Source organism: Ovis canadensis, chromosome 8, assembly GCF_042477335.2.
Source record: "Ovis canadensis isolate MfBH-ARS-UI-01 breed Bighorn chromosome 8, ARS-UI_OviCan_v2, whole genome shotgun sequence".
Taxonomy (NCBI): domain Eukaryota; kingdom Metazoa; phylum Chordata; class Mammalia; order Artiodactyla; family Bovidae; genus Ovis; species Ovis canadensis.
In genome coordinates, this window is record NC_091252.1 from 59,195,431 (window position 1) to 59,222,539 (window position 27,109).

The 27,109-nt window shown below is 38.2% G+C and overlaps 1 protein-coding gene across 3 annotated transcripts; it reads left to right on the forward strand.

Annotated features, from left to right (window-relative positions):
- Positions 1 to 261: 261 nt before the first annotated feature.
- SRSF12 (serine and arginine rich splicing factor 12) lies at positions 262 to 18,897 on the forward strand. Of its 3 annotated transcripts, none has more exons than XM_069598293.2 (5): positions 262 to 488; positions 8,093 to 8,197; positions 9,504 to 9,607; positions 9,785 to 9,926; positions 16,936 to 18,897. In XM_069598293.2, the coding sequence occupies exons 1-5, from the start codon at positions 424 to 426 to the stop codon at positions 17,303 to 17,305; spliced, it is 786 nt and encodes a 261-aa protein (XP_069454394.1). In that variant the 5' UTR covers positions 262 to 423; the 3' UTR covers positions 17,306 to 18,897. The 3 variants fall into 3 exon arrangements, with proteins under 3 accessions (XP_069454394.1, XP_069454392.1, XP_069454393.1); XM_069598291.1 differs by lacking the exon at positions 8,093 to 8,197 and adding an exon at positions 8,335 to 8,681 and having other exon boundaries at positions 308 to 488; positions 9,484 to 9,607; XM_069598292.1 differs by lacking the exons at positions 262 to 488; positions 8,093 to 8,197 and adding an exon at positions 8,577 to 8,681 and having other exon boundaries at positions 9,496 to 9,607.
- Positions 18,898 to 27,109: the final 8,212 nt, after the last annotated feature.

Below are 27,109 nucleotides of genomic sequence, written 5' to 3' on the forward strand. Positions count from 1 at the left end.
CTTCAGCCCCTAGGACCGCTCTAGTCCATGCCCTCCTATTACACTCTGACCCAGCCGCCTCCTCTGAGAGTCCCCTTCGACCCCCCCGGGACCCCCGCGCTGCCCCTTCCCCGAAGCCCTCCACCCCGGGGCTCCTGCGCCGCCCCCTTCGAAGAGGCCCTCGAATCCTGGGACCCCCCCCGCCGCCCCCTCCCCGATCGCCGCTCGGCCCCGCCCCGCCCCCGCGTGGTCCGCACGGACAGACTCGCGCTGCACATCGCTCCCCCCGCGCCCGCCTCTGCGGCTGCGCGCTGGCGGGGCCGAGGCCGAGGCGAGGGGGTCGCGCCGCGGGCCGGCGGAGCTGCTGTGGCGGCGGCGGCGGCTGCGGGAGACGGAGCGAGCCCGGCGGCCGGGCAGACCCCCGAGGGAACGGAGGAAGCGGTCATGTCTCGCTACACGAGGCCCCCCAACACCTCCCTGTTCGTCAGGAACGTCGCGGACGCCACCAGGTGAGCGGCGGCGGGTCCGCAGGTTGGGGCGCGGGGGAGGGGCGGGTAACGGCCGCGACGCAGAGCCCGGCGGGGCTAGCCTGCACCTCCCCGCTGGCCGGCCCGGGGCTCGCCGTGGAGGAGCCTCTCCCGAGGCCGGCGGGGAGTGCTCGGGGCCTGGGCGGGACTCGCGCCTCCGCCCTCCCGCCCGGCCTTTCGCCCCGGCGCGGCCCCGTCTCCGGGCCCCGCCGCCCTTGACCGCCTCCCGCACCTGGGCGGCTGGCCGGTGCCTATTCCTCGCCGAGAGAACAGGAGGAGCGCCGGCTGCCCCTGGCTGGGAGCCGCGGTCACTCCCCGCCTCCGCCCCTGAGAGTTCCTCGGGCGAGTGCCAGCGTCTCGCCCCTTTGTCGCTGTGCAGGGATAAAGCCGCGCATCTCACCACCTAGATGGGAAGGAATTGGGGATGGTGAGAACGCGTTACGGAATAGTGCGTGCCTTGGGCCTTACGACTCCCTTTCCCTGTTGTCAGTAGTCTGGTTTACTTACAGGTGGCGCTGGTTCAATTTTATTTGTTGCACAATTTTATACTGTATACAAAGGATAACTTCAGTGGATGAGATTTATGTGTTTTTCTTTTAAAGTTTTGAGTGCAGTGGGAACACCCATCATAATGGTTTGGTTAGACTTCCCTGGTCGATTCTGTTGCATTCAGCCCACCCGCCCCCCTTTGGGGAGATTTCTGTCTGCATAGTTTCTAACGTTGACTTCTTATAGCTGTGTCTTTCTCCCTCAATAGGAGCCAGAGGGGATGGGGGGGATTAGTAGACGTTTTCATTTCACTGGGCTTGCTTAATTTACTCCACAGCCCTCCTCCCCATCCCAGTCTTTATAGTTATGCAAGATTATCTTGTAGTACGTAAGGGAAAGCTGAAATTCAGAGTTTCAGTGACTTACCTGGAGCTTCACGGCTGGAAATATATTGGAGCCTTTGACTCCAGAGCCATCAGGAGTAATCATCATAATTTACTTTTGAGAAGTAAATTTTAAGTCTTTTTTAGAAACTTGATTTCTGCTAGTAATATATATATGTATGTCACAACTATAGACTGTGAGTTAACATACTTTAACATCCTAAGTATGCCTGTGTTTACATGTCTTCGCTCAGCTTGTTTTATCAGCATATTACATAGAAAGCAAGCGAAATTTATAATTTGGGTAAGGTTAAAAAAATTCCTACGGTTAAACAGACCACTTGAATACTGAATAAGAGTGCAGTGAGCCAACAAAAAAGTTTCCAATTCTAATGGCCACAGAGGCCAGCCAAGGTAATATGAATGAATGAGTGAAGGTGTCAGGTTAAAGCCCAATAGAATGGTGTGGACTGTCGCAAATGGAAAAGAACATGTGCCATCTCAAGGGGACAGCGGCTGCTACCAAGCTTTAGCTAATAACGACTGTATAGACATTTGGACTTGTGGCCACATTGTTTTAATTTTCAAAAGAGTCAAAAGCCTGTATTTTGTGTGTGTGAACTGTCAGTTTCAAACTGTTGGTAGTTTCTAAATTGAATTATACGAAATTGCCATTTTTGTAGTTTTAAAAGCTATAAAGTATTGGCATTTCCGTTTCAGCACTTTTCGTTAAATGTTTATAAACATTGTGCAGGCCGAATAACACACACACACACACATATGTGTGATGTATGAGCTCTGATCTAGATAATCAAGAATGATAATTGAGATTTATTAATTTCCTTTTCCATCTTTTCCACAACTTTTTAACATTGCCACTGGGCAGTGGAGGGTGGGGAGGGCAATCAAAATCTAGAAGGTTTGAAGTAGTGAAATTATAGTAATCCTAACATTTGTTGAGTACTCATTGTGTACCAGGCACTGTACTAAAAACCTTACATATATTATTTTATTAAGTTTTCAATAACCTTATATAACAGATGAAAATGTGAGATTTTAAAGAGATTAAGGATCTTGACTAAAACTGCTCAGCTGTTGAGTAGTGTTATGAAAGTAGAATCATCACATGTAACCTTAATAGCTTTTTTTGTACAAGGTAGCATATAGTTTAACTAGCAATATGATACCTAGACACATTTTAATTTTTTAACATTTGGTATACTTATAAAGAAAATCATTGGGATAAATGTTAAATGGGGTATAAAATTATATACAATATGTTTTCAGTTATATGAAAAATGAAGGGAAAAACTATATAAACACATAATCCACACATATAGAAAATAAGCCTAGAAGGAAATCCCTTTGAGTGGTTTTCTTTATCCTGCTTTCAAATTCTAATTGTTAGTTTTATAACAAAGTCAAGTTTTATTTAAAAATTTTCTTTAAAGTAGCTGTTCTAATATATATATAATAAAGTACAAGACATTATAACATGTAGGTTAGCGAAAAATTTGTTAGAAATGAAATTCAGCAAAAGAACTAAGGAAAGGTTTAAAAGTACGTTTTGTAATTTTACAATTTGTGTTATGTTTCTCTTCACTGGTGAAATAAGATGTGGATTGGGAAGAATATTAATTTTAAATCTTTTTGTATAATTTTTTTAATGGCAGATATAGTTTTCTAGTGAAACAAAGCAATGCCCACATCTCAAATAAAACATTCCTGTTTTGCTACTTAACATCATGTTAGGTTGGGGAGCACCAATCAAGTACTTCTCTGGGACATACTTAGTAGCATTCTTTGGTTATAGTGTATACTGCTAAGTCGCTTCAGTCGTGTCCGACTCTGTGCAACCCCATAGACGGTAGCCCACCAGGCTCCCCCGTCCCTGAGATTCTCCAGGCAAGAACACTGGGGTGGGTTGCCATTTCCTTCTCCAATGCGTGAAAGTGAAGTCCCTCAGTCACATCCGACTCTTCGCGACCCCATGGACTGCAGCCCACCAGGCTCCTCCATCTATAGGATTTTCCAGGCAAGAGTACTGGAGTGGGGTGCCATTGCCTTCTCCGATAGTGTGTAGGAGGCTTACATTAATATTGGTGTAAGTGGTGATGTAGAAAAAAGCATTAAAATCCAGCTGAATTCATGATAGGAAGTCTCAGCAAACTAGTAATAGAAGGGAACTTCCTCAGCTTATGGGCATCTATGAAAAACCTTTAGCTAACAACATATTTAATGATGAAACTGAATGCTTTCTCCTTAAGATCAGAACAAGACAAGGATGTCAATTCCTACAACCACTATTCAACATTTTATTGCAGGTCCTAACCAATGCAACAAGGCAAGAAAAATAAAGACATAAAAATTATAAAGGTAAAAGTAAAACCTGGCCCTGTTCTGAGGTGACATGTTTGTTTACATAAAGCTACAGTAACTAATAGTTTCCTTAAGTTACCAGAATATGAAGTAAATTTAGTGACAATTCTATTTGTATATACTAACAGCAAACAACAAAAACTTTAAAAATTCCTTTTATCTTAGTATCAAAACACATACTTAGGAATAAGTTTTGCAAAACCACATAAAAACCTTTGCATTGAAGATAACAACACATGGCCAAGAGCAATCAAAGAGCAACATAAGTTAGTAAATATACTGTGTTCTTAGATAGGAAGGTGAACTGTTATCAGTTCGATATCAATTGATTATATTATAGATTCAAGGTATTTGTGATCAAATTGCTTTTTAAAAATGGGAATAAATTAATTCTAAAATCTATTAATATGCAAAGAATCTGAATAGCCAAAATAATATTTAAAAAGGTCACTGAAGCTGGAAGGCTTATATTCCCTGGCTTAAGATTTACTAAAAAGTTACAATATCAAAATAGTTTGTTATTGGCCTAAGGATAGACAAATAGATCAATAGAACAGAAAGAAGGTCCATAAATAATCCACACATAATAGAGTCAATTGATTTTTTACAAAGGCACTAAACTAAAGCCTTTAGAAAAAAAACCTTTCCACCAGATGATGCTGTACCAACTGGATATATATGTAGGGAAAAAATGTACTTTGACCTCTTCCCACATAATTTGAACTGGATCATTAATTGATATGTAAAAGATAAAATGGTAAAGCTTTTAGAAGAAAGCAAAGGAAAATATCTGTATGACTTAGGGATAGGCAGATTTTTTATAAGACAAAGTCATTACCTTAAAAGGGAATATTGAAAAATCAGATTTCTCCAAAATTAAAATTTCTGTTCATTAAGAAATTAAATAGGTGAGCCAGGGACTGGGAGAAAGTATTCAGAAGGCATATATCTCACAAAGGACTTTTTCTAAGAATATAATGAACTTTTTTTATAAGTCAACAATGAAAAGACAAATATTATTAAAAATGGACAAAAAACTCCTACATGTGCAAAAAAAACATATGCATGTCCAATTAGCATGTGAAAAAGTGCTCAGCATCAGTTGTACAACACAAATGTACACATTGAAATGCAAAAATTGCAATGCAAATTGAAGCCTCAGTAAGATTCCACTTAATACCCTCTTGAATGGCTAAAATTCAAACGACTGACAATACAAAGTGCTGACAGAGATGGGCAGAACTGAATCATACATGTTGTTGGTAAGAGTAGAAAATTTTAACAACCATTTTGCAGAACTGTTTGGTCGGTTCATAGAAATTAAATATATATGTATATATATCCTCTTTAGCCCAGAAATTCTGACTCTAGAATAAATGACCCATAAGCATGTAACGATGTTGAACCTAACTGGTGTTTACAGAAATTAAAATTCAAATAATGAGATACCCATTCACTTTATATCCTTCAGAATGGCAGGGAGTGAGGAGTTGGATTCTTAGGAATTCTGATGCATGTCTTGAGGAGTATAAATTGATTTGGCCATTTTGAAGAAAATGTAGTAAAGCTGAAGATATGTATACTCTTCAGCCCATCAATTCAATGGCTAGTGGTGCATCCCAGAAAACTATGCTACAGCACAATTTGCGGTTAAAAAAAGGAAGCATATTAAATGCTCACCCATAGAAGTGTGTGTAAAATTGTGGTTTATCCATAACAATACCAATACAGAATTAAAATGAGTGAACTAGAGCACCATGAAGAAATCTCAAGGGTGGAAAAGGCAAGGTTCAAAATTTTACAGGTAATCTGATACCTTTTATATAGATTTGCAGTAGAAATACAAAGTTATGTAGAGGAATGATGAACACCAGTGATTATTTCTAAGGAGAAGGAGACAATATCTTACTTAAAAAATACTAAAAATTACAAGTATAGTAATTATTAAGGCATAATAAATCTTATTGATGGATACATGGGTGTTTAATATCAAAATAGATTACACCAGAAATACCAAAATCAATGAAAAAAACAGCTAATAGATGGAGTGGAGACTGAATGAGAGCCAGTTCTTTTGAGAAGGTTCATTCCCTCAGACTTCTGGGATTCTAAGTCTACGACGCATTGCTCTAGCCTCGTTTATATATCTAGTATCCTTTTCTGTCAGCCACTCACATTTGGTTGATGGAATTGGTTGCCTCTGAAGGTACTCATTTGAATTCTAGCTTTGCTACTGGCCGTGTGTATCTTTGGGCAAGGTAACTGCTCTCCTTTCAGTCTCCTTGACTGGTAAATGGTAACAGTAATGTGTCCTTCACTCATTAATACAGCAGGTATATTCTGAGGCCTCCTATATGCCTAGCAACTATGCTAGGTACTGAGATAAATTAGTGACATCTGCTTTAGAAGTGATTCTCAACCCTGAGCCTCAGAATTGCCTATGAAACCCTTAAAAAATTAAACATAACTGGGGCTCACCATGGGAAGCACAAATTAGGTCAGGGATTAAAGGATCAGGCTAGAATGCCTGCTTCTATGATATCTCCTTTATAGATGATTCCAATATTCAGGAATGGTTGAGAATTTTTGCTGTTGGTCTGTGTTTTATGGGAGCAGGAATTGTGTCTGTCTTGTTCTCCATCATATTTCCAGAGCCTGGCCCATAATACATACTCAATAAGTATTTGTTGAATGAATAAATGAAAGAAAAAGACATTGTCATTGTCCTCTAAATCTAAAGTTAACAGTCACTCATGAAAGGCAGGCAGTTAAGCATGGTATAGTGAATATTAAAAATAACATAAAAATAAAATGAAGTTGTCATATCAACGTAATATTGGCTACTTGGTCAGTGTTGAATCTTTATTTGATTCTTAAATTCATATCTCTAGCTTTAATCACTGACTTCTAGTCTTGAGAAAAAGTAAAATTGAATTTGTATAACCACAGTTTTCAGTTGCTCATAGAATAGAACTTTTATGGCTGTTCCACCATCACCTCAAATTTGGCATTTCCAAACGTGAAAGTTTCTTCTTTTGCCTCTCCTCAATCTTCAATCTAACTCTCTTTTCCAGCTATCTGATTTTTATCTTGGACACCATCTTTCTTCCATTTCCCTGAGTTAAAGCTTTGTACTCATCTTTGGGCCCTTTTTTCTACGGAGCATGTTTTGAAATACTCTTTAATTCCTCTAAGCCGTGTTTTGTGCTCATAGCTGGTTTTGAAACTAAGAGCTCCATGAGGCAGTAGGATGTAGTCATTAGGAAGCCAGACTGGTTAGTGTCAGATCGTGGGAGTTTGCTTCCAGCTCTGTCTCTTGCTGACTCGGTGACGTTAGGTGACTTCATCTGTCTCTACCCTCATCTGTAAAGAACATTTGTTAAGATCTGTTATGGGAATTAAGTGGTCTTAAGGTGAACAGTGGCTGGTATATAAATGCAGTATAAACGTCAGTTTTTAATGCTAAGTGTTTTGTCTCTTCAGTTAAATTGTAAATCCTGAAGAGAAATATTATGCTATGTGTTTCCTTGGTTTCCCCTCTTTAATACCTATGACAGTAGAAAGCATGTAAGTGACTCAAAAATACTTGCCAGATTTGAGGCTCTGGTAGTTATTTTTGCTTTATGTTTACTAATAAATCATCGATTTTTCTTTTAAAGCCTGAGAAAGAACTTTAGGACTTCTTTAGAATCTTATTGCTATCTGAAAACATTTAACATAAATATGAAATCATAGTGAGACAAATAAATGTATTCTTAATGAATAGTTAATAGTACTCTGTATTTTGACAGTTGAAAAGTCTTGTAATAGAAGTAACTTTCAAAAGTGCATATGCTCTATATAAAATAAATAACCAACAAAGACCTACTGTATAGCACAGGGAACTGTACTCAATATTTTGTAATCTATAAGGGAAAAGAATTTGAAAAGGAATGTGTAGAAAATATATAGAAACTAAATCACTGTGCTGTACACTTGAAACTAACACAGTATTGTAAATCAACTATACTTCAGTTTTGAAAAAGCAAAAAAATTAAGTGAATGTGCTGGATCAGTATCCTCAACCTGAATAAACATAAAAGCCACCTAGAGTGCTTATAAAAATACAAATTTCCAGACCTCTTGAATCAGAATCTCCAAGACTTAGAACTGAGAATTTGTTGTTTTATTTTTTCTTTCTTTTCTAAACCCTGGATGATTCCTATGAGAGACAATTTTAGCTAATTCTAGTCCGGAAACTATACTTTCTTCTGAAGTTTTTAACTGAATTTCTGTAGGCAAAATATTTGAATCTAGCTATTCATATTTCTTTACCTTATTTCTAAAATACTTCAGGCCTGAGGACTTGCGCCGTGAGTTTGGTCGATATGGCCCTATAGTAGACGTTTACATTCCACTTGACTTCTACACCCGCCGCCCAAGAGGATTTGCTTATGTCCAATATCCTTTATGTTACTGTGTGCATGTGCGTAGACTACATACATGTGCATATACATATGTGTATACATACACGTACTCAGGAGCATATTTTATGAAATAATATTGCCTAATTAAATGTGTTTATTTCTTTATCTCAGAAAATCTAATGCAGTCCACAGTAGCTGGCAAGCGCCCCTCAGTTTGAACCAACCTGTTAGCTAGAATCCAAGCATAAACCGAGCAGGCAAGACAAAAGGCACCTAAAGTTCAAGCATCAAGGAGTAAAGAGGGAGGGTGGACACAGATATAAAGACCTGGAAGAGGGGAAGTCTTTACCAAGCAAAAGACAAAGCCAACACCAGGTTGAGACTTCGGCTTTCCTACATTTACTCAGAGTTCCAGGATCAAAGCCAAGTCTGATTTTGTTGGTTCTGCGTCTCTTATAAAGTCCATCTTGCAAGCCCTAAAGAATAAAGGTCAAGGTTCAAGATCAAGTGACACTGAGGTAATTGCCTAAGTCTCATTTTGTATTGCATTACTTGAGCTTTTTCTGTTTCTAAAAAGTTAAACCAGTGACAACCTCCTGAAATACAGCTAGTTGGTTTATATAGTTTGTTTCCATTTTAGTTAGGTTTATTATATAATTTACATAGATAAGGGAGTTCAGTGGGATATATAATTCCAGATGTTAACAGATTGTTTATAGATGTTAATAGATTGTTTATGTATCTCTTTTATAATTATATCCGAAGTAATAAAAACATAAAGGTATTTTAAAGCAGTAGGTTCAAAGTCAAATATGATCGGTTTTGAAAATATGTTTTAGCTCACTTATATGTGTGCACTTTTGTTTATAAGTAATTTCTCCTAAATTAATTTAAAAAGCCTGTTAATGAAACAGTAATTTTAATTTCAGAATGAAGGCTTCTGTGTACTGATTTTACCTGAAATACTGAAAAACCTGGTAAATCTTTTACCTAAGAGAAGGGAGTGAGTCCTGCCTAAATGTTTTATTTGATAATACTAGCCAGTGTTGGACTTATTCTCATGTTTCAAATTACATGCATTCTACAGCTTTTAATGTATACATTAAAAATACAGTTAGAGATTTGTTTCTGTTCTTTTTATTTTCAGACTCACTCTTCAGAATCATAATGGGGCATTTGTTTTGATAGTGGTGTTTTTTCTGATTTTTCAATTATGTTAGAGATATGACCTTAAAAACTTGAGCTTGTTTTTCCTAATAATTTCATGCCACCTGTACATTATTTTTTAAAAATAATATTTTTGATATCTGATGTTCAAAGTGTCCTTAACAGCTAGTCATATTTGAAGATGTTCGTGATGCTGAAGACGCACTTTATAACCTCAACAGAAAGTGGGTATGTGGCCGTCAGATTGAAATACAGTTTGCACAAGGTGATCGCAAAAGTAAGTGTGATTTAATAGCAGATCTTGCTTTTTTAGCAGGATGAGTTTCAGCAATGACAAATTTGTTAATTTAAAATTATTTCAGAATATAATACTATTTGAGTGGCTTATTTATTGAATGATTATTTATTGAGGTTTTCAGGTAATGAATTATAAATCTTGAACTTCATATTCTAGCACCAGGCCAGATGAAATCAAAAGAACGTCACCCTTGTTCTCCAAGTGATCATAGGAGATCAAGAAGCCCTAGCCAAAGGAGAACCCGAAGTAGAAGTTCCTCATGGGGAAGAAATAGGCGGCGATCGGACAGCCTTAAAGAGTGAGTACAAACTAAAAGGGAATTGAAAACTTACTTTTCTGCTGTTTCCAGAAAACATTTTAAAGAGTTTTCAAAAACAGGACACCAGAATCATTTTATTTAATATACATCAAGTATCAACTTTTTTAGAAGGATATGCTCCTCTCAATTTATAATGTATTGTTATTTTAACTTGGGTTTGTTAGATACCTTTCAGTGTGTTCATTTTATCTTTCTAATAGAAAGATAATATATACTGAGGAAAAAAGCAAAAATTTAAAGTTGTATACTTGAAAATAAAATGAGGATTTTAAATAAAAATTTTTAAATGAACCCCCAAATTAAGAATCTGAGGCCTGATAATTAAAAACTCATATGAAATAAAATAGAATCATTTGTGAAAGGAAGTTGACCAAAATGTGAATCAGTGTATTTATAAAAAGCAAATTATTTCGAGAATAAATTCCAAGTATGGTAGCATTGTAGGAAGAAAATATAAAAGTAGTAGATTTTTCAGAAAAAGATGTTTACAAGTTATCTGTTTTTCCTGGTAGGGGTTAGTTTCTGTTAGAATAATAGGAAATTGCAGTGGAAATTACTTGATAATGCTGTTTTAGTCATAACTGAAATTGTATTAGCATACCTAAATTCTGCCACTTAACTGTTTTTCTCTTGAGTTTTAATGCTGTAATTTTATAGGCATATAGAATTTTAAGGTGAATTCTGTTTTAGAGATTGATCAGCGTTTATGCTACTATCCTCTTTCTATGAGTAATAAAGAGTTGACTCTCCTGGGGCTTCCTTCACAATCCAGTGGTTAAGTCTTCAGGCTTCCACTGCAGGGGACTTATCTTGGGTTTGATCCCTGGTTAGGGAACTAAGCTCCCACATGCCACATGGCACAGTTAGTGATAAGAAAGAGTTGGCTCTCCTGGGCCATATATCTAAGCTGTCCAGTGACAACGTAACCTCAAATCAGAGCTGATCTGTAGAGCTGCTCACTTTCACTCCACTCCCTCGTTCCTCAACTCCCAGGAGCCTATACAAGGAAGAGTCCAACATAGGGTGTATGTACCTGAGCTAGACAGTCTTTACCCCAAGTACCTAGTTCTAAAAACAAGACTGTAAAGTGGCCTGGCTCCAGTCCCTCCAACCAAGTGGAAAGAAAAGACTAGGAAGAGAGAAATATCTGAGAATCCTGATTATTAGAAAATGTGGCCAACTCAGAGCCCTAGAATCTTAACATGTCAGATCAGTCCCTCTCCTTGGGTTTGAAACAAATGTTTTGATTTTGGCACATTCTTAGGGAGGCATGCAAGTAAGAGGAAGCCTTGAGTTCCTTTTATAAGCCAGGAGAACCCACGTCAGGATTGAGCCATCACCAAGGTGAATAAAGAAATATTTAGGAACAGTTATGTTTTGGTCTGGAATTTGATTCTTTTATCATACTGGGTCTAATAGTGTAAGAATATAAACCTCCCATGAATCTGTGGAGAATAATCCATTTTGTTCCATACTGATTGATTATTTGAGATTTTGACACCAATATACTCAAATACAAGTTACATTTATAGAACCTAAAATGTGGTGAGAACAAATTAAGAAATTTTATATGCCATGTGTGTCGCAAAGTCACACCAATACCACTGGTATTGCTTCTGACTTCACAAAGGAAATGAGTAGTATGAATGATATTCAGCATTTCATATTACTATAAGTTAATGGTTTATATACAAAAAATCAAACTAGATATAATATTGTATCTAAAGCAATACTTTCGTAACTTACTAAATGATAACCAGTGGTCTTAAAGAGTAAAAGAAAAGGAGAAAATTGTCCATCTGATTCATTAAAAATATAAGCTGTTCCAAATGCATTAGAGCCTTAATCAACCACCTTTTCTCCTGATTAATCTAGAGAAGTGAATATTCACAGCATTTTCTGCTTTCTAGTGGCAGTAAAGTAAACTACTTGTCTGGAGTACTACTGTCAGTTCCCAGTCACTGTGGAGTATCAGGAATAGAAAGAACCACATTTTCTTATAAGACAGTACAGTTCTACTTTGTTCTAGTTATAGTTCTAGAGGTTAAGACTGTTGCTTAAGCTCTCTGACCTCAGTGGTTTTTGTTTGCAGTTACAGTATTTGTTGTTCAGCCACTCAGTCCTGTCAGACTCTTCAAGACCCCATGGACTGCAGCACACGGAGGGTTCCCTGTCCTTCACCGTCTCCTGGAGTTTGCTCAAATTCATGTCCATTGAGTTGATGCCATCCAACCATTTCATCCTCTGTCACACCCTTTTCCTGCCCTCACTCCTTCCCAGCATCAGGGTCTTTTCCAGTGAGTCAGCTCTTTGCATCAGGTGGCCAGAGTATCAGAGCTTCAGCGTCAGTCCTTCCAGTGAATATTCAGGAATGATTTCCTTTAGGATGGACTGGTTGGATCTCCTTGCTGTCAAAGGGACTTTCAGGAGTCTTTTCCAGCACCACAGTTGGAAAGCATCAATTCTTTGGGTCTCAGCCTTCTTTATGGTCCTGTTCTCACATCTGTACATGACTTCTGGAAAACCATACAGCTTTGACTATACAGACTTTTGTTAGCAAAGTGATGTCTCTGCTTTTTAATATGCTGTTTAGGTTCGTCATAGCTTTTCTTCCAAGGAGCAAGTATCTTTTAATTTCCATGGCTGTGGTCACCATCTGCAGTGATTTTGGAGCCCAAGAAGATTGTCTGTCACTGTTTCCATTGTTTCCCCACTATTTGCCATGAAGTGATGGGACTGGATGCCATGATCTTCATTTTTTGACTGTTGAGTTTTAAGCCAGCTTTTTTACTCCCCTCTTTCATCTTCATCAAGAGGCTATTTGCTGTTCACTTTCTGCCATCACGGTGGTGTCATCTGTGTATCTGAGGTTATTGATACTTCTCCTGGCAATCTTGATTCCAGCTTGTGTTTCAGCCAGCCTGGCATTTTGCATGAGGTACTCTGCATATGAATTAAATAAGTAGAGTAACAATATACAGCCTTGATGTACTCTTTTCCCAGTTTTGAAACAGTCCATTGTTCCATGTCCTGTTCTTACTGTTGCTTCTTGACCTGCATAGGGTTTTCTCAGGAGGCAAGTAAAGTGATCTGGTATTCCCATCTCTGGAATTTTCTACAGTTTGTTGTGATCTACACAGTCAAAGTCTTTAGCATAGTCAATGAAGCAGAAGTAGATGTTTTTTGAAATTCCCTTGCTTTTCCTATGATCCAATGGATGTTGGCAATTCGATCTCTGGTTCCTCTGCCTTTTCTAAATTCAGCCTGTACATCTGGAAGTTGCACTGTTGATCCCTGGCTTAAAGGATTTTGAGCATTACCTTGCTAGCATGTCCAATGAGCTCAACTGTTTGGTAGTTTGAACATTCTTTGGCATTGGACTTCTTTGGAATTGGGATGAAAACTGACCTTTTCCAGTCCTGTGGTCATTACTGAGTTTTCCAAATTTGCTGGGCTATTGAGTGCAGCACTTTAACAGCATAATCTTTTAGGATTTGAACCAGCTCAGCTGGAATTCCATCACCTCCATTAGCTTTATTCATAGTGATGCTTCCTAAGGCCACTTGACTTCACATTCCAGGATGTCTGTCTCCAGGTGAGTTATCACACCATAGTGGTTATCCGGGTCATTAAGACCTTTTTTGTATAGTTTTTCTGTGTATTCTTGCCACCTCTTCCGAATACCTTCTACTTCTGTTATGTCCATACCGTTTCTGTCCTTTATTGTACCCATCTTTGCATGAAATGTTCCCGTGGTATCTCTGATTTTCTTGAAGAGATAGATCTCTAGTCTTTTCCATTTTGTTGTTTTCCTCTGTTTCTTTGCATTGTTCACTCAGTTTTTCAATCTTTCAGCTGCTGTGTTTTGCTAACCTCTTAGAGTCTTACATGTGCCGCATAGATGGTGGCCAGTGACTTAAGGAAAATTTATAGGCAGAGTTTAGGGTGAGGTGAGGTGGTTTGTCTGCATTTTCCTCATCTCTGAGATTTTTGTCTGTTAAGTCTTGGCCATTTTGATGGCCCTGAATTATAATCTCTGTCTCTTCAGTTTAGTCCAGTAGCTATTTTCTAGTTGGGCTTAATTCTCCCATTCTGGCTTTTGGAAAACGGTCTCAGGAAAAGAGCCATGGCTTGTAACCCTTCAAGTTCTGCTTTTGTTGATTATTCTCCAGTGTCTTTTAACAGTTGTTTTATAAGTGTTGTCAGTTCAGTTCAGTTCAGTCACTCAGCCGTGTCCAACTCTTTGCGACCCCATGAATCGCAGCACACCAGGCCTCCCTGTCCATCACCAACTCCCACAGTTCACTCAAACCCACGTCCATCGAGTCGATGATGCCATCCAGCCATCTCATCCTCTGTCATCCCCTTCTCCTCCTGCCCCCAACCCCTCCCAGCATCAGAGTCTTTTCCAATGAGTCAGCTCTTCTCATGAGGTGGCCAAAGTACTGGAGTTTCAGCTTTAGCATCATTCCTTCCAAAGAACATCCAGGACTGATCTCCTTTAGGATGGACTGGTTTGACCTCCTTGCAGTCCAAGGGACTCTCAAGAGTCTTCTCCAACACTACAGTTCAAAAGCATCAATTCTTCGGTGCTCAGCTTTCTTCACAGTCCAACTTTCACATCCATACATGACTACTGGAAAAACCATAGCATTGACTAGATGGACCTTTGTTGGCAAAGTACTGTCTCTGCTTTTGAATATGCTGTCTAGGTTGGTCATAACTTTCCTTCCAAGGAGTAAGTGTCTTTTAATTTCATGGCTGCAGTCACCATCTGCAGTGATTTTGGAGCCCAAAAAATAAAGTCTGACACTGTTTTCACTGTTTCTCCATCTATTTGCCATGAAGTGATGGGACCAGATGCCATGATCTTCGTTTTCTGAATGTTGAGCTTTAAGCCAACTTTTTCACTCTCCTCTTTCATATTCATCAAGAGGCTCTTTAGTTTCTTCACTTTCTGCCGTAAGGGTGGTGTCATCTGCATATCTGAGGTTATTGATATTTCTCCTGGCAATCTTGATTCCAGCTTGTGCTTCCTCCAGCCCAGTGTTTCTCATGATGTACTCTGCATATAAGTTAAATAAGCAGGGTGACAATATACAGCCTTGATGTACTCCTTTTCCTATTTGGAACCAGTCTGTTGTTCCATGTCCAGTTCTAACTGTTGCTTCCTGACCTGCATACAGATTTCTCAAGAGGCGGGTCAGGTGGTCTGGTGTTCTCATCTCTTTCAGAATTTTCCATAGTTTATTGTGATCCACACAGTCAAAGGCTTTGGCATAGTCAATAAAGCAGAAATAGATGTTTTTCTGGAACTCTCTTGCTTTTTTGATGATCCAGTGGATGTTGGCAATTTGATCTCTGGTTCCTCTGCCTTTTCTAAAACCAGCTTGAACATCTGGAATTTCACAGTTCACGTATCGCTGAAGCCTTGCTTGGAGAATTTTGAGCATTACTTTACTAGCGTTGTGAGATGAGTGCAATTGTGCGGTAGTTTGAGCATTCTTTGGCATTGCCTTTCTTTGGGATTAGAATGAAAACTGACCTTTTCCAGTCCTATGGACACTGCTGAGTTTTCCAAATTTGCTGGCATACTGAGTGCAGCACTTTCACCGCATCATCTTTTAGGATTTGAAATAGCTCTACTGGAATTCCATCACCTCCACTAGCTTTGTTCACAGTGATGCTTTCTAAGGCCCACTTGACTTCACATTCCAGGATGTCTGGCTCTAGGTGAGTCATCACACCATCGTGATTATCTTGGTCTTAAAGATCTTTTTTGTGCAGTTCTTCTGTGTATTCATGGAGAAGAAAATGGCAACCCACTTCAGTAGTCTTGCCTGGAAAATCCCATGGAAGGAGGTAGGCTACAGTCCACGGGATCATAAAGAGTTGGACACGACTGAGCTACTTCACTTCTGTGTATTCTTGCCACCTCTTCTTAATATCTTCTGCTTCTGTTAGTTCCATACCATTTCTGTCCTTTATCGAGCCCATCTTTGCATGAAATGTTCCCTTGGTATCTCTAATTTTCTTGAAGAGATCTCTAGTCTTTCCCATTCTGTTGTTTTCCTCTATTTCTTTGCATTGATCACTGAGGAAGGCTTTCTTATCTCTCCTTGCTATTCTTTGGAACTCTGTATTCAGATGCTTATAACTTTCCTTTTCTCCTTTGCTTTTTGCTTCTCTTCATTTCACAGCTATTTGTAAGGCCTCCCCAGACAGCCGTTTTGCTTTTTTGCATTTCTTTTCCATGGGGATGATCTTGATCCCTGTCTCCTGTACAGTGTCACCAACCTCCGTCCATAATTCATCAGGCACTCTATCTATCAGATCTAATCCCTTAAATCTATTTCTCACTTCCACTGTATAATCATAAGGTACTTGATTTAGGTCATACCTGAATGGTCTAGTGGTTTTCCCTACTTTCTTCAATTTAAGTCTGAATTTGGCAATAAGGAGTTCATGATCTGAGCCACAGTCAGCTCCTGGTCTTGTTTTTGTTGACTGTATAGAGCTTCTCCATCTTTGGCTGCAAAGAATATAATCTAGCCTTTTAATATAGCTTTTTTTTTAACGGGAAGATTGGTCTAGAACAAGCTGCTCTGTCATGGCAAGATTCAGAAGTCCTCCATCTAGGTTTTTGCTTTTATTAACATTATTTAATATTCTTAGATATTGTATCTTTTTTCCCCTTTCAGATTTTCTTACCTCTTAGGAATTATGTAACCCAGACTAAATATGCAAAATATATTTTTCAGAACTGACTCATAAAAGATATCCAGCAAAGTCAAAATCTTTTGGTCAAATATTACAAACTTGTACATATTTTTGAACCAAAAGCAGGCATAATAAAATTAGAACTTTTTTCTCCAACAAAATCACAACTAATGTTATGTAAAGTATATAAGTTCTTGAGAGTGTTGTTTCCTAACCTATTAACTATTTTTATATGAAATATATACTCTGATGTTATGGATGTTTGCAGGTCTCGACACAGGCGATTTTCTTACAGCCAATCTAAATCTCGCTCCAAATCACTACCCAGGCGGTCTACCTCAGCAAGGCAGTCAAGAACTCCAGGAAGGAATTCTGGTTCTAGAGAACGGTCAAGGTCCAAGTCCTTGCAGAAAAGGTCCAAGTCAATAGGAAAATCACAGTCAAGCTCACCTCAGAAGCAGACTAGCTCAGGAACAAAATCAAGATCACATGGAAGACATTCTGACTCCATAGCAAGATCCCCATGTAAATCTCCCAAAGCGTATACCAATTCTGAAACGAAAGCACAAACAGCGAAACACTCTCATTTTCGATCACATTCCAGATCGCGGAGTTATCGTCATAAAAACAGTTGGTGAACAGCAACAGAAGAATGCTCCGTAGTGTTAATGTAGCTTACTTATTAAACTTCTCATTATGTTGAATAAAAATTCTTGAAGGCTTACAGAAAATGTGAGTTGATATTAGTTACTTTGGGCATGTATAAGAAATAAAGGCTCTCTCACTTGGGTTAATGAAGATTTGGTCTCAGTATAAGGGCCCACACCACAAATATGATGTGAGTGATGTCCCATCTTATGGACCGTTTTTTGCTTACATTGTGGCAGAAGAGTACTTTTTAGAGGAAATGTATAAAGTGAAACTAAATTAGAAAATTTGATTTGGATATTAAGTATTAACAGTAATTAAAAAAATATTTTTTACTTTAAAGCACTTTCATGTAAAAGTAATGATGACTGTATAATTGCATAAGGCAAACTTAAGACTGTTTGACACTGTACGTCTCCTTTGTGTTTTCTCTTTAAACTTGGGCCAATTCTTGATGGTATTAGTTCTGTATCACAAAATACTGACATTTCTAAAAGTAGAGTTTATGTAGCGATCAAGCATTCAAAAGATATTCTTTCCTAAGCTCAAAAAAGCTTCCTGAGTGGAACAGTATAGATAAATTGATATTAAGTTGTATCCTGTATCATGTTCATTCATGTCAGAAATAGCAAAACGTTTTAAAATACTGAATTTTGAATGGTTTGAGACTGCTATAAAAATGTGCAACACTTATAGTCCAAAAATATTCATATCAAGCCTTATACATATGAAGATTGGTACATTTTGTATAAAATCACATTTTATACCATTAATTCTACATACCTACTTTTCATCTGTTACTTAGTGGTTTCTTTTTAGAGCTTTTGTTCAAGACTTTAAATGGTATAGAATAAGTCTTGGTTTATTTTTGAAAATGTTTAGTACCTTGTATTAAACTCAAGACTGCATTCTCAGAAAACAGCTTCTCAGTACGGGATTTACATTACACTGCCCTTCGTTTTTTAAAGCCAAATAGCTTTATTGATATTCTTTTGTAGTTGTTAAAACAGAATTTCTTTAAAAATGTGTTTGTAGTTTATGTTTTTCAAAGAGTTTGGTAGTATTTGTGATAAAATGACTTTGCATATGGTTATTATAGGGGATATATTTATAGAGCTCTACTTGTGTACCTTGTTGAATTATATTGGAATTTAAAGTTCTCAGCCCATACAGTTAATATTTGTATCTAGAATGCTTAAGAAAAAAAATCTGTCATATATTTTTAGCATATAGGAGCCAGTGTTGCTTCTGTTTGTTTTGGATACAAATTCCTTTTTTTTGTTGTCCTTTTTTTGCATTTTACATCCTGTGTGTAAGAAATAACTTTACAATATAATTTATATGCTGGTGGTAATTGGATAAGTACCGTAAATTCGTGTATTCTGTACTTTCTGAATAGATTTTCTCTATTTAATCATAGCAAAATTTATTTCAAAACTACAGCTCTTTGAAGTGTTCAGATGTAATAAAATTTAGTTATAAAATTATGTGGCACTATTGAAAATTGAAAGGATAGTCTGAAGAAAGAGCAAGACAAACAGTAATTTTTTGTATTTTCTAAATAAATGTTTTGGTTTATGTACATATGTAGTTATTGTGGATACTAACTACGAATTGATTATAGTGTCTACATTTAATCATATTTTCATAAAAAGTTAATAAGGCAGTGTTTCTGAACATGCTTAATCCTTTGATTTACTCTGATTTGGTTGTCCACTGTAATTGCTAGACTGCTTATGAGGATGCTGTTTGGTTTGATGGAAAAACTGGAATGATAATAGTTTAAACTTTATGATTATTTAATATGTGCTTGGCAATGCTCTGTAAAGTTTTACATTACTCACTCATCACAGAAACTTCAGGAGGGCAATGCCACTGCAGATAAGGTAAGTGAGATGAAGAGAGGTTACATGACCTGCACAAACAAGGTCACACAACATACTTTGTATAGCTGGGTGGTGGCTGGGCTCCATGCTGCCCTCCCTGATCACCATGCTTGTCTTTTTGGAAGACAAAAGTCTTTGACAGATATATGCTAAACTAAGATAATATTTAGAGGAAAAGGAGATAATAGAATTAGGAAAAGAAACAATTACAGGCTTCAGTGAAACTGGGTTCTGTGAGTAGAAATTGATTAACAATTGTGCTGATACCCTGGAAAATTGTATTCTGGGTACATCTGTTCTAGGATTCACTTGTGCTATAGAATTGTTTCTTGGGCCTTTTAAGAGAGGATACTTAGGGTAAGATTGTTAAATAAAGCAAATGTATCCCCTATCTGTGATCATTTCCTTTAAAGATTGTATATTTATTCAGGTACTTCCCCAGTTTAAATATAGGGGCACTTCCTACCTCCATTTGTTCAGGATTCATAGAGGATCAGCTATGTCAGAGAAGGTAAAGATGGCTACTTTGATTGCTTGTTTTCTTTCTCTTATAAATAATACATGTAATTGCTGTATAGCAGCTGGTATTTGCAGCTGCAGACAGATAATGGGGAAATATGCTAAACTTTTTTATCAGGATTTAACCTTGTGCCACTGGGCTATTTATCTCTAAATAAATAGAGATAACTTTATGTGGTATCTGAGATAAATATATATTAACTTGAGGTACTACTGTTCTAAGACATGCTCTTCTATTATAAATAAATATGAGTATCTGTCTTTATTCCAGTTCCATTGCATGAGGCAAAATCAGAGTTTAAAAGAAGAAACATTTAGAAATACTTTTACAATTCTTCTAAAGAAAAGTGAAAGTTGCTTAGTCATGTCAACTGTTTGCAACCCTAGAATTCTCCAGGCCAGAATGCTGGAGTGGGTGCCTTTCCCTTCTCCAGCAAATCTTCCCAACCCAGGAATCGAACCAGAGTCTCCTGCATTGCAGGTGCATTCTTTACCAACTGAGATTTTCAGGGAAGCTCATAATTCTCCTACAGAGAAGGCAATGGCACCCCACTCCAGTACTCTTGCCTGGAAAATCCCATGGATGGAGGAGCCGGGTAGGCTGCAGTCCATGGGGTTGCTAAGAGTTGGACATGACTGAGCAACTTCCCTTTCACTTTTCACTTTCATGCATTGGAGAAGGAAATGGCAACCCGCTCCAGTGTTCTTGCTTGGAGAATCCCAGGGACAGTGGAGCCTGATGGGCTGCTGTCTGTGGGGTTGCACAGAGTCGGACACGACTGAAGCAACTTGGCAGTAGCAACATAATTCTCCTAAACTACATTAAAATTGTAATTTCCTGCTTGGAGTTAAAAATTAAATTTGCTTTCCAAACAGGGTGGCAGAGTATCTGGAGTACTTGTATAACATTGCTACTTATGCAGAGGATCTTAATCCAGCATCATGAAGCCAAAGCTTCAGATCTGGCACCTGCAGATTTTAAAACAAGTCTGTGACTCCTAGTAGTTTAAAAACCAGTGGTTCAGTGATACATCCAGATACTAGTCTCAAAACTCATATATTCAATTAGAAGACATTTAAGCATTAAGTGAAGATTATGAATTTAGCATCTGAATCACTCCCTTGATGAAGATAGGATATTTAGGATCATAGCATTAGCTCCAGCATTGGTCTTCCAGGTCAGTTTAGGCCCTCTGCAAAATTTGTGTCTTGTACAAGGTGTTCTTGAATCAAGCAAACTAACCAAACTAGTGCATCCCAGACAGGCCCCATTCATTGCCTCACATAAACAGCCTCAGGGGAGTAAGCACTTCATTCTTGACTGGGCTTCCCTGAATCCCTCCCGGCCCCATCCCCCACTTAGAGAATGTTCGTGATGTACTGACCCCATCCCAGGCACACAGTAGAGCTGGGACAGCCCACAAAGAAGGTGGATGGACTATAAAGGAGTCATGAAGAAATTGGGAATTTAAAAATACACCTAGGCTACTATACCCCAGTAATAGCCCCCTCACAAAACATGGTATAATGTTTTAATTATATTTGGGGGAAAGGGCTATATGATTACTCTTCTTGAAGCTTATGTTCTAGGAATATACCACAATTTTGAATACATGAAAAAAAGTTTCAACTTGTGGAAGTAGATGCTCAAGGGGGTTGATGGTTACTATTTTTTAATGTATTATGCAATTTAAAACACCATATTAAACCTACCACTTAAAGCCTACGTAGTTTATAAACTAGTATTTAAAAAGGTTATAAATTAAAATCAAGAATATCTTAATGGTGTGTCAGGTTTCAGGTTCTTTCAGAATGTGGATAGAAGATTTAAAGGGTCAGTCTCCAAATGAGAGAATATCTTGACCACATGTCTTACTGTTTGATTTTAGGTACTGCAGCTTGTGTAGGATGAGTAGTTTCTCAGGAAAAGTGCAACTGAAACAAGAAGCAAAGTTATAGCTTCCTGAATTCAGGAGTATATTATATGAACTAAATACCTAAGAACTATATGCTTTTTAGAAATGGATGTAGATGTAGATTGAGGAAACCCAGGATTGTTTGCTATGAGCAGCTGTTTCCTAAAGAAATAACTACATTCTAGTTTTCTTAGCTTACTCCTGATAATCAAGTAGTCTTAAAATGCTGTTAAATTGACTTATTTCAACAGAAATCTCAATATAAAATAGTCTTCCAGGCTCAAGTGATACCCTGTTTCAGTAGTAAGAAAAAAATGCTTTTTTTGTAAGGCGAAACTAAAAACCATTCCTATTAAGTGAGGCAGTATCCACTTTGTTATACTTTACACCTTGAGGAAAAAGTACTCTGACATAAGCTGTGTAATTGGTTCAATGTATCAGGGCCTTTTTACATTTTAAAAAATGAGTGTTGCTTAAATTTATTTTAACACTGAAACATAATTTGATAAGAACCTTAAGGAAAAGCATTTACATTGATCATTGTCAGTAAACCTTAAAATGTTCAATGTAGCTGAATTAGAAATAGGCTCTAGTTTTGTTAAGATACTCATAATTTTTAATGTGTATATTAAGTCTAACCATTTTTGGTATTGTTTTATACTTTATAATTCATTCCCTAGTCTTGTCATATAATCTATGTGGGTTTTTTTTTAATGCCACTTAAAAACATGGATAGTAAAATTTTATTCTATGGTATCTCATACATGAAAAGCACTTGTGTAAGGTGCTCTTAGCTGGTTGTCAGTAGTCAAGTATAACTAATAATCAAGGAGGTTTCGGTGACCACACTTTTGTCCATCACCTGTTATCTACTTTTGACTAAAATGTTGTGGTTTTACATGAATATCTATCACGGAAAGTGGAACTACACTTGAAGAATAAATTTAAACGCTTTTAACTTTTCATTAGCTCCACGGATGTTAATTCTGCATTAAAGGTTTTAAAGAGTAGGAGCCAGAGAGTTGCATGCTGCTTTGTCCATCTACTTCCTGGTCACCTCAGTGCTAACCAGACCTTTGCTGCTGCTGCTGTTAAGCCGCTTCAGTCGTGTCCAACTCTGTGCAACCCCATAGACGGCAGCCCACCATGCTCCTCCATCCCTGGGATCCTCCAGGCAAGAACACTGGAGTGGGTGGCCATTTCCTTCTCCAATGCGTGAAAGTGAAGTGTCTCAGTCGTATCTGACTCCTAGCGACCCCATGGACTACAGCCTACCAGGCTCCTCCATCCATGGGATTTGCCAGGCAAGAGTACTGGAGTGGGGTGCCATTGCCTTCTGCAACCAGCCCTCTAGCTATCCCCTTTCTTCTCCTTTGGGCATCTCATACAAACAGGTATTTCCTTACACTCCTAAGGATCATTCTTTAACTCCTCTCACACCATGGGCAGTTAGGATAAATGCCCTTCGGAATCTCTAGTCTCCACCTACCTCCTCCTCTAAATTTAGTTTCAAGCTTTAACATTTATTTCAACATTAAATAACAATTGTCACATTTCCCAAATAAGCCAGTGCTTAAGTACATGATCATTTCTCTAATTTTTCAGTTCTTATTTACAATGACTTTGGTATTTCAGTCATCATGACTAGAGTGCTGTTATTTTAGAAGTTATGACCAACTAAGCAGCCTAGTTTTAAGTGCAAAGAAAAAACATTCAGTTTACAGCCTCAAAAGATTGACTTATTTGTGCTTTATATTTAAATGAATTTTTGGAATTGTTGGCAAATACTCAATTTGTGTATAATGTAGGAGTAATGCGGTTTAATTGCTAAATGGACCCATGAACTGTGCCTGCCAGGCTCCTCTGTCCATGGGATTTCCCAGGCAAGAATACTGGAGTGCATTTCCATTTTCTTCTCCAGGGGATATTCTTGAACCGGAGATCAAACCCAGGTCTCCTGCGTTGCAGGCAGATTCTTTACTGACTGAGCCACCAGGGAAGCTACTAGGATATTCATGATAATTTTTAACGTGTATAAGCAGCCTTCGTTTTCCCTAATTCTGTTAACGTTTTGTTGTAGAAATCTTTGGTAAGGTAATCTTACAATGAATACCCATATACTCATTAATTTACATAGAGTCTACAATTGAACAGTAAGTTATGCTTGATTTATCACATCCTTTCCTCAGTTATTTGAGTGAACTCTGGGAGTTGGTGATGGACAGGGAGGCCTGGCGTGCTGCGATTCATGGGGTCGCAAAGAGTCGGACACGACTGAGCGACTGAGCAAGTGAACAGAACTGAAATGTTTGAAAATTGGAATGTTCATAAGTGGGCTTTTCCAGTTAGCAAAAGAGTGACAAAAAAATCTTGATTATCTTTCATAAACATAATCCTGTTTTCTTAGTTTTAAAATTCAGGGTGTGGTTTCAAAGATCACGTGATTCACAGTAACCTAAGAAAGATTTAAAGAGACCGGACTGAGTGCACAGTGACTAGGACCCTTGGAAGGCTGACTGAAAAGGGAAATCTAACCTTTGGTGATCCTTTTGTTCTATTAATGTGAGAGCCCTTAATATCTGGTCACTTTAAGGGTAATTTCAACGTTGAAAGGGACTGTTAACAGCCATTATTTTATAGCAAGAAGATCTCTCAAACTGTAGATCTCTCCAAGATTTTGATAGGAAGAGCCAAAGGCCTCTGGTTCCATGCGGCCAAGCAGAGTGAAATAAAGATCTTCCTGTTTAAAGAGCTTACTGTTAGAAGGCTATTTGAGTTCAATTAAATCAAACATTTCCATGTCAGAAATAATCAAAAAATCACCAGAATGTGTTCATCCTGCCATCTCAAGATTCTAGAGGGGTTTGTAATTTGGCTTTGACAACTAATCAGGTTAATTTCTAATCTTAGAACAAAGGAACTATCTAATTAGGAGTAGCTTGAAGGATCCTGTGGACAGAGAAGCCTGGCAGGCTCCAGTTCAAAGGGTCACAAAGACACAACTCGGCACAAAGCACATGTAAATATGGGGCATCCCTTGTGACTTAGCTGATAAAGAATCTGCCTGCAATGCGGCAGACCTGGGTTTGATCCCTGGGTTGGGAACATCCCCTGGAGAAGGGAAAGGCTACTCACTCCAGTATTCTGGCCTAGAGAATTCCATGGACTGACTGCTTTCACTTTCACTTTATCTGGTGGCTCAGTGGTAAAGAGTGCTTGCCAAGCAGGAGATGTGGGTTCAATTCCTGGATTGGGAAGATCCCCTGGGGAAGGAAATGGCAGTGCACTCTAGTATTCTTGCCTGAGGAATCCCATGGATAGAGAAATCTGGTGGGCTACAGTCCATGGGGTCCCAGAGTCCCAACATGACTTAATGACTAAACAACAAACTACTTTAGAAAATGAATTCTAAGACCTTGACAATGAACCCTCAGTAAATGTATCACCTATAAATCTTAAATTGTAATTCACAAGTTTAGTTTTGGCAAATACAATTCTTGGGTATTGAGAATATTACTCATACTTCTTAGCATATTCTATTTAGAACTCCCAACAAAATTGCAAAGGATATGAAAAGTAATCTGAAAACTGTCGAACAATCTAATCCAAGAGATTTAAAGAAAAAGTTTAATCCAAGCATAAAATAGATTATCCCTAACTCTTAAAACTTAATCCATCCCATACCTTCAGAGAATCATAAAATTTTCAAGAAAGTTTCTTTCAAAGATTAATTTTTTATGAGTTTATAAAAAGTCTGTAAAATGCACTCTCAAATTCCCTTTCAGATACAAAAACAAGTGAGCTGCTGAATTACACATGGTGTGTGCTTACAATTCATTTCATAACAGACATACTGTTCACCCATTTGGAAACTTTTGAAAGATTTATGGATTCAGGAGGAGTATTATAAAAGACCAGTTTTACCCAGTTTGAAATTCAGAAAAGGGAAAGAAACTTTGTTCCTCCTTTTCAGCAACCGGCTCCCTGCTGTCTGTTTTTAATGGAGAATTTAGTATTAGAACCATTACTAACGGACTTTTACAGGTCAGTAGTAACTAACCGTCATTAATACTATTTCAGAGGAGATACTTTTAAACCATATACTCTCACAGATGAAGTCTAGAGTCTATAGGAGGCAGAAAGGATGAGGTCGGGAATACTGGTAAAGGTGCTAACCTAAGGAGGGGAAAAGGAGAAAATACAAGAGGACAATACTTGTTTCATACTCATGTTGTAATTAGGGTTTTTGCGCGGTTACCATGGCTGTACCTCTTGGCCTGACCTGACCTTACTTGCTGTATATTTCCACTGGGATATCCTACACAAATCTCAAAGTTCAACATGCAAATCAAAATTACCTTCCTCTACAATTCCAGCCCCTTCCAGAGTTCCTTAATTGCTGGCTTTATCTTCCTAATAGCTCAATTTTAAATTAAATCTTTTTCTTACACTTCATTCAGTTACTCGATTCTGAATTCTACCTCCAGAACATCTCCCAAATAAGTCCATGCCTCAGTATAACCTCCAATAATGTCCTTTAGGCATTCTTTAAACTACTGAATCCTCAAGTGGCTTTCGTGTCTCAAGCTCCCCCTTTCCAAACTATACTCCATCTTTTCACGTTTTCTTTTAGAATCTTATTACCTTGTTCATAAACCTGTGATGACTGTCATGCTTATAAAGTTGAAACTCTTAAACGTGGAATTTAAAGCCCTTCATGTTACCCCAGTACACCATTCAAGACTGAATCTCGGGAAAAAAAAAAAAGACTGAATCTTCCAACTCTGCACTTCTCAAGCTACTGGATAGTCCACATCTTTTCATATAACACCGCCAAAACTTATACCTCTGACAGTTATTCAGCTTTTCTTTGCGTGTCATACTATTTTAAGGCCCCACGCAATATTCCTTCCGTTGTGTCTGACCACCAAGGAGACGATCCCTACTCTTTCTCTAGTTAGTAACCACCTGTTGGAAGACATAGTGACTTGACTTGTTTTTACATCCTCTAAAGACATTCGGTAGGGTGTAGGGTGAAGGGAATGCAGCTTGTATTTTAGTTATGGTGGCCATTTCTTCCTCACCCACCTATGCTGCTAACTTTTCATTTTGTCAGTTATCCTTGTACAGTTGAGCCCTGAGCAACTCATAGGTCAGGTGCACCTTGCAGCTGAAGGAAACATGATATAAATGATGGTCTGTTATCGGTGATTCCTCCATATCCAAGCTTCCACATCCTGGGATCCAGCCAACTGCAGATCATAGAGTATTTAATATTTTAAAAAAACGTGTATAAAGTGGACCTGCTCAGTTTGAACCTGTAATGTCCAAGGGTTAGCTATCTCCTGAACATACTTCACACTTAATCCCACACACTCCGTAGACACGCTGCTCAAAAATGACACAAAAGAACAGGTATTTCAAACAGAGGGAAGTAGTGGTTGAAGTTTTTATCCAAGACAAGGACTCTATA

What these genes read in the sequence shown, in the direction of transcription:
- SRSF12 (XM_069598293.2), top strand. Translation starts at nt 424, where the DNA reads ATGTCTCGCTACACGAGGCCCCCCAACACCTCCCTGTTCGTCAGGAAC. An exon ending in AACGTCGCGGACGCCACCAG is followed by an intron (nt 489 to 8,092) that starts GTGAGCGGCGGC and finishes AAAATACTTCAG; the next exon opens with GCCTGAGGACTTGCGCCGTG. An exon ending in CGATCGGACAGCCTTAAAGA is followed by an intron (nt 9,927 to 16,935) that starts GTGAGTACAAAC and finishes GGATGTTTGCAG; the next exon opens with GTCTCGACACAGGCGATTTT.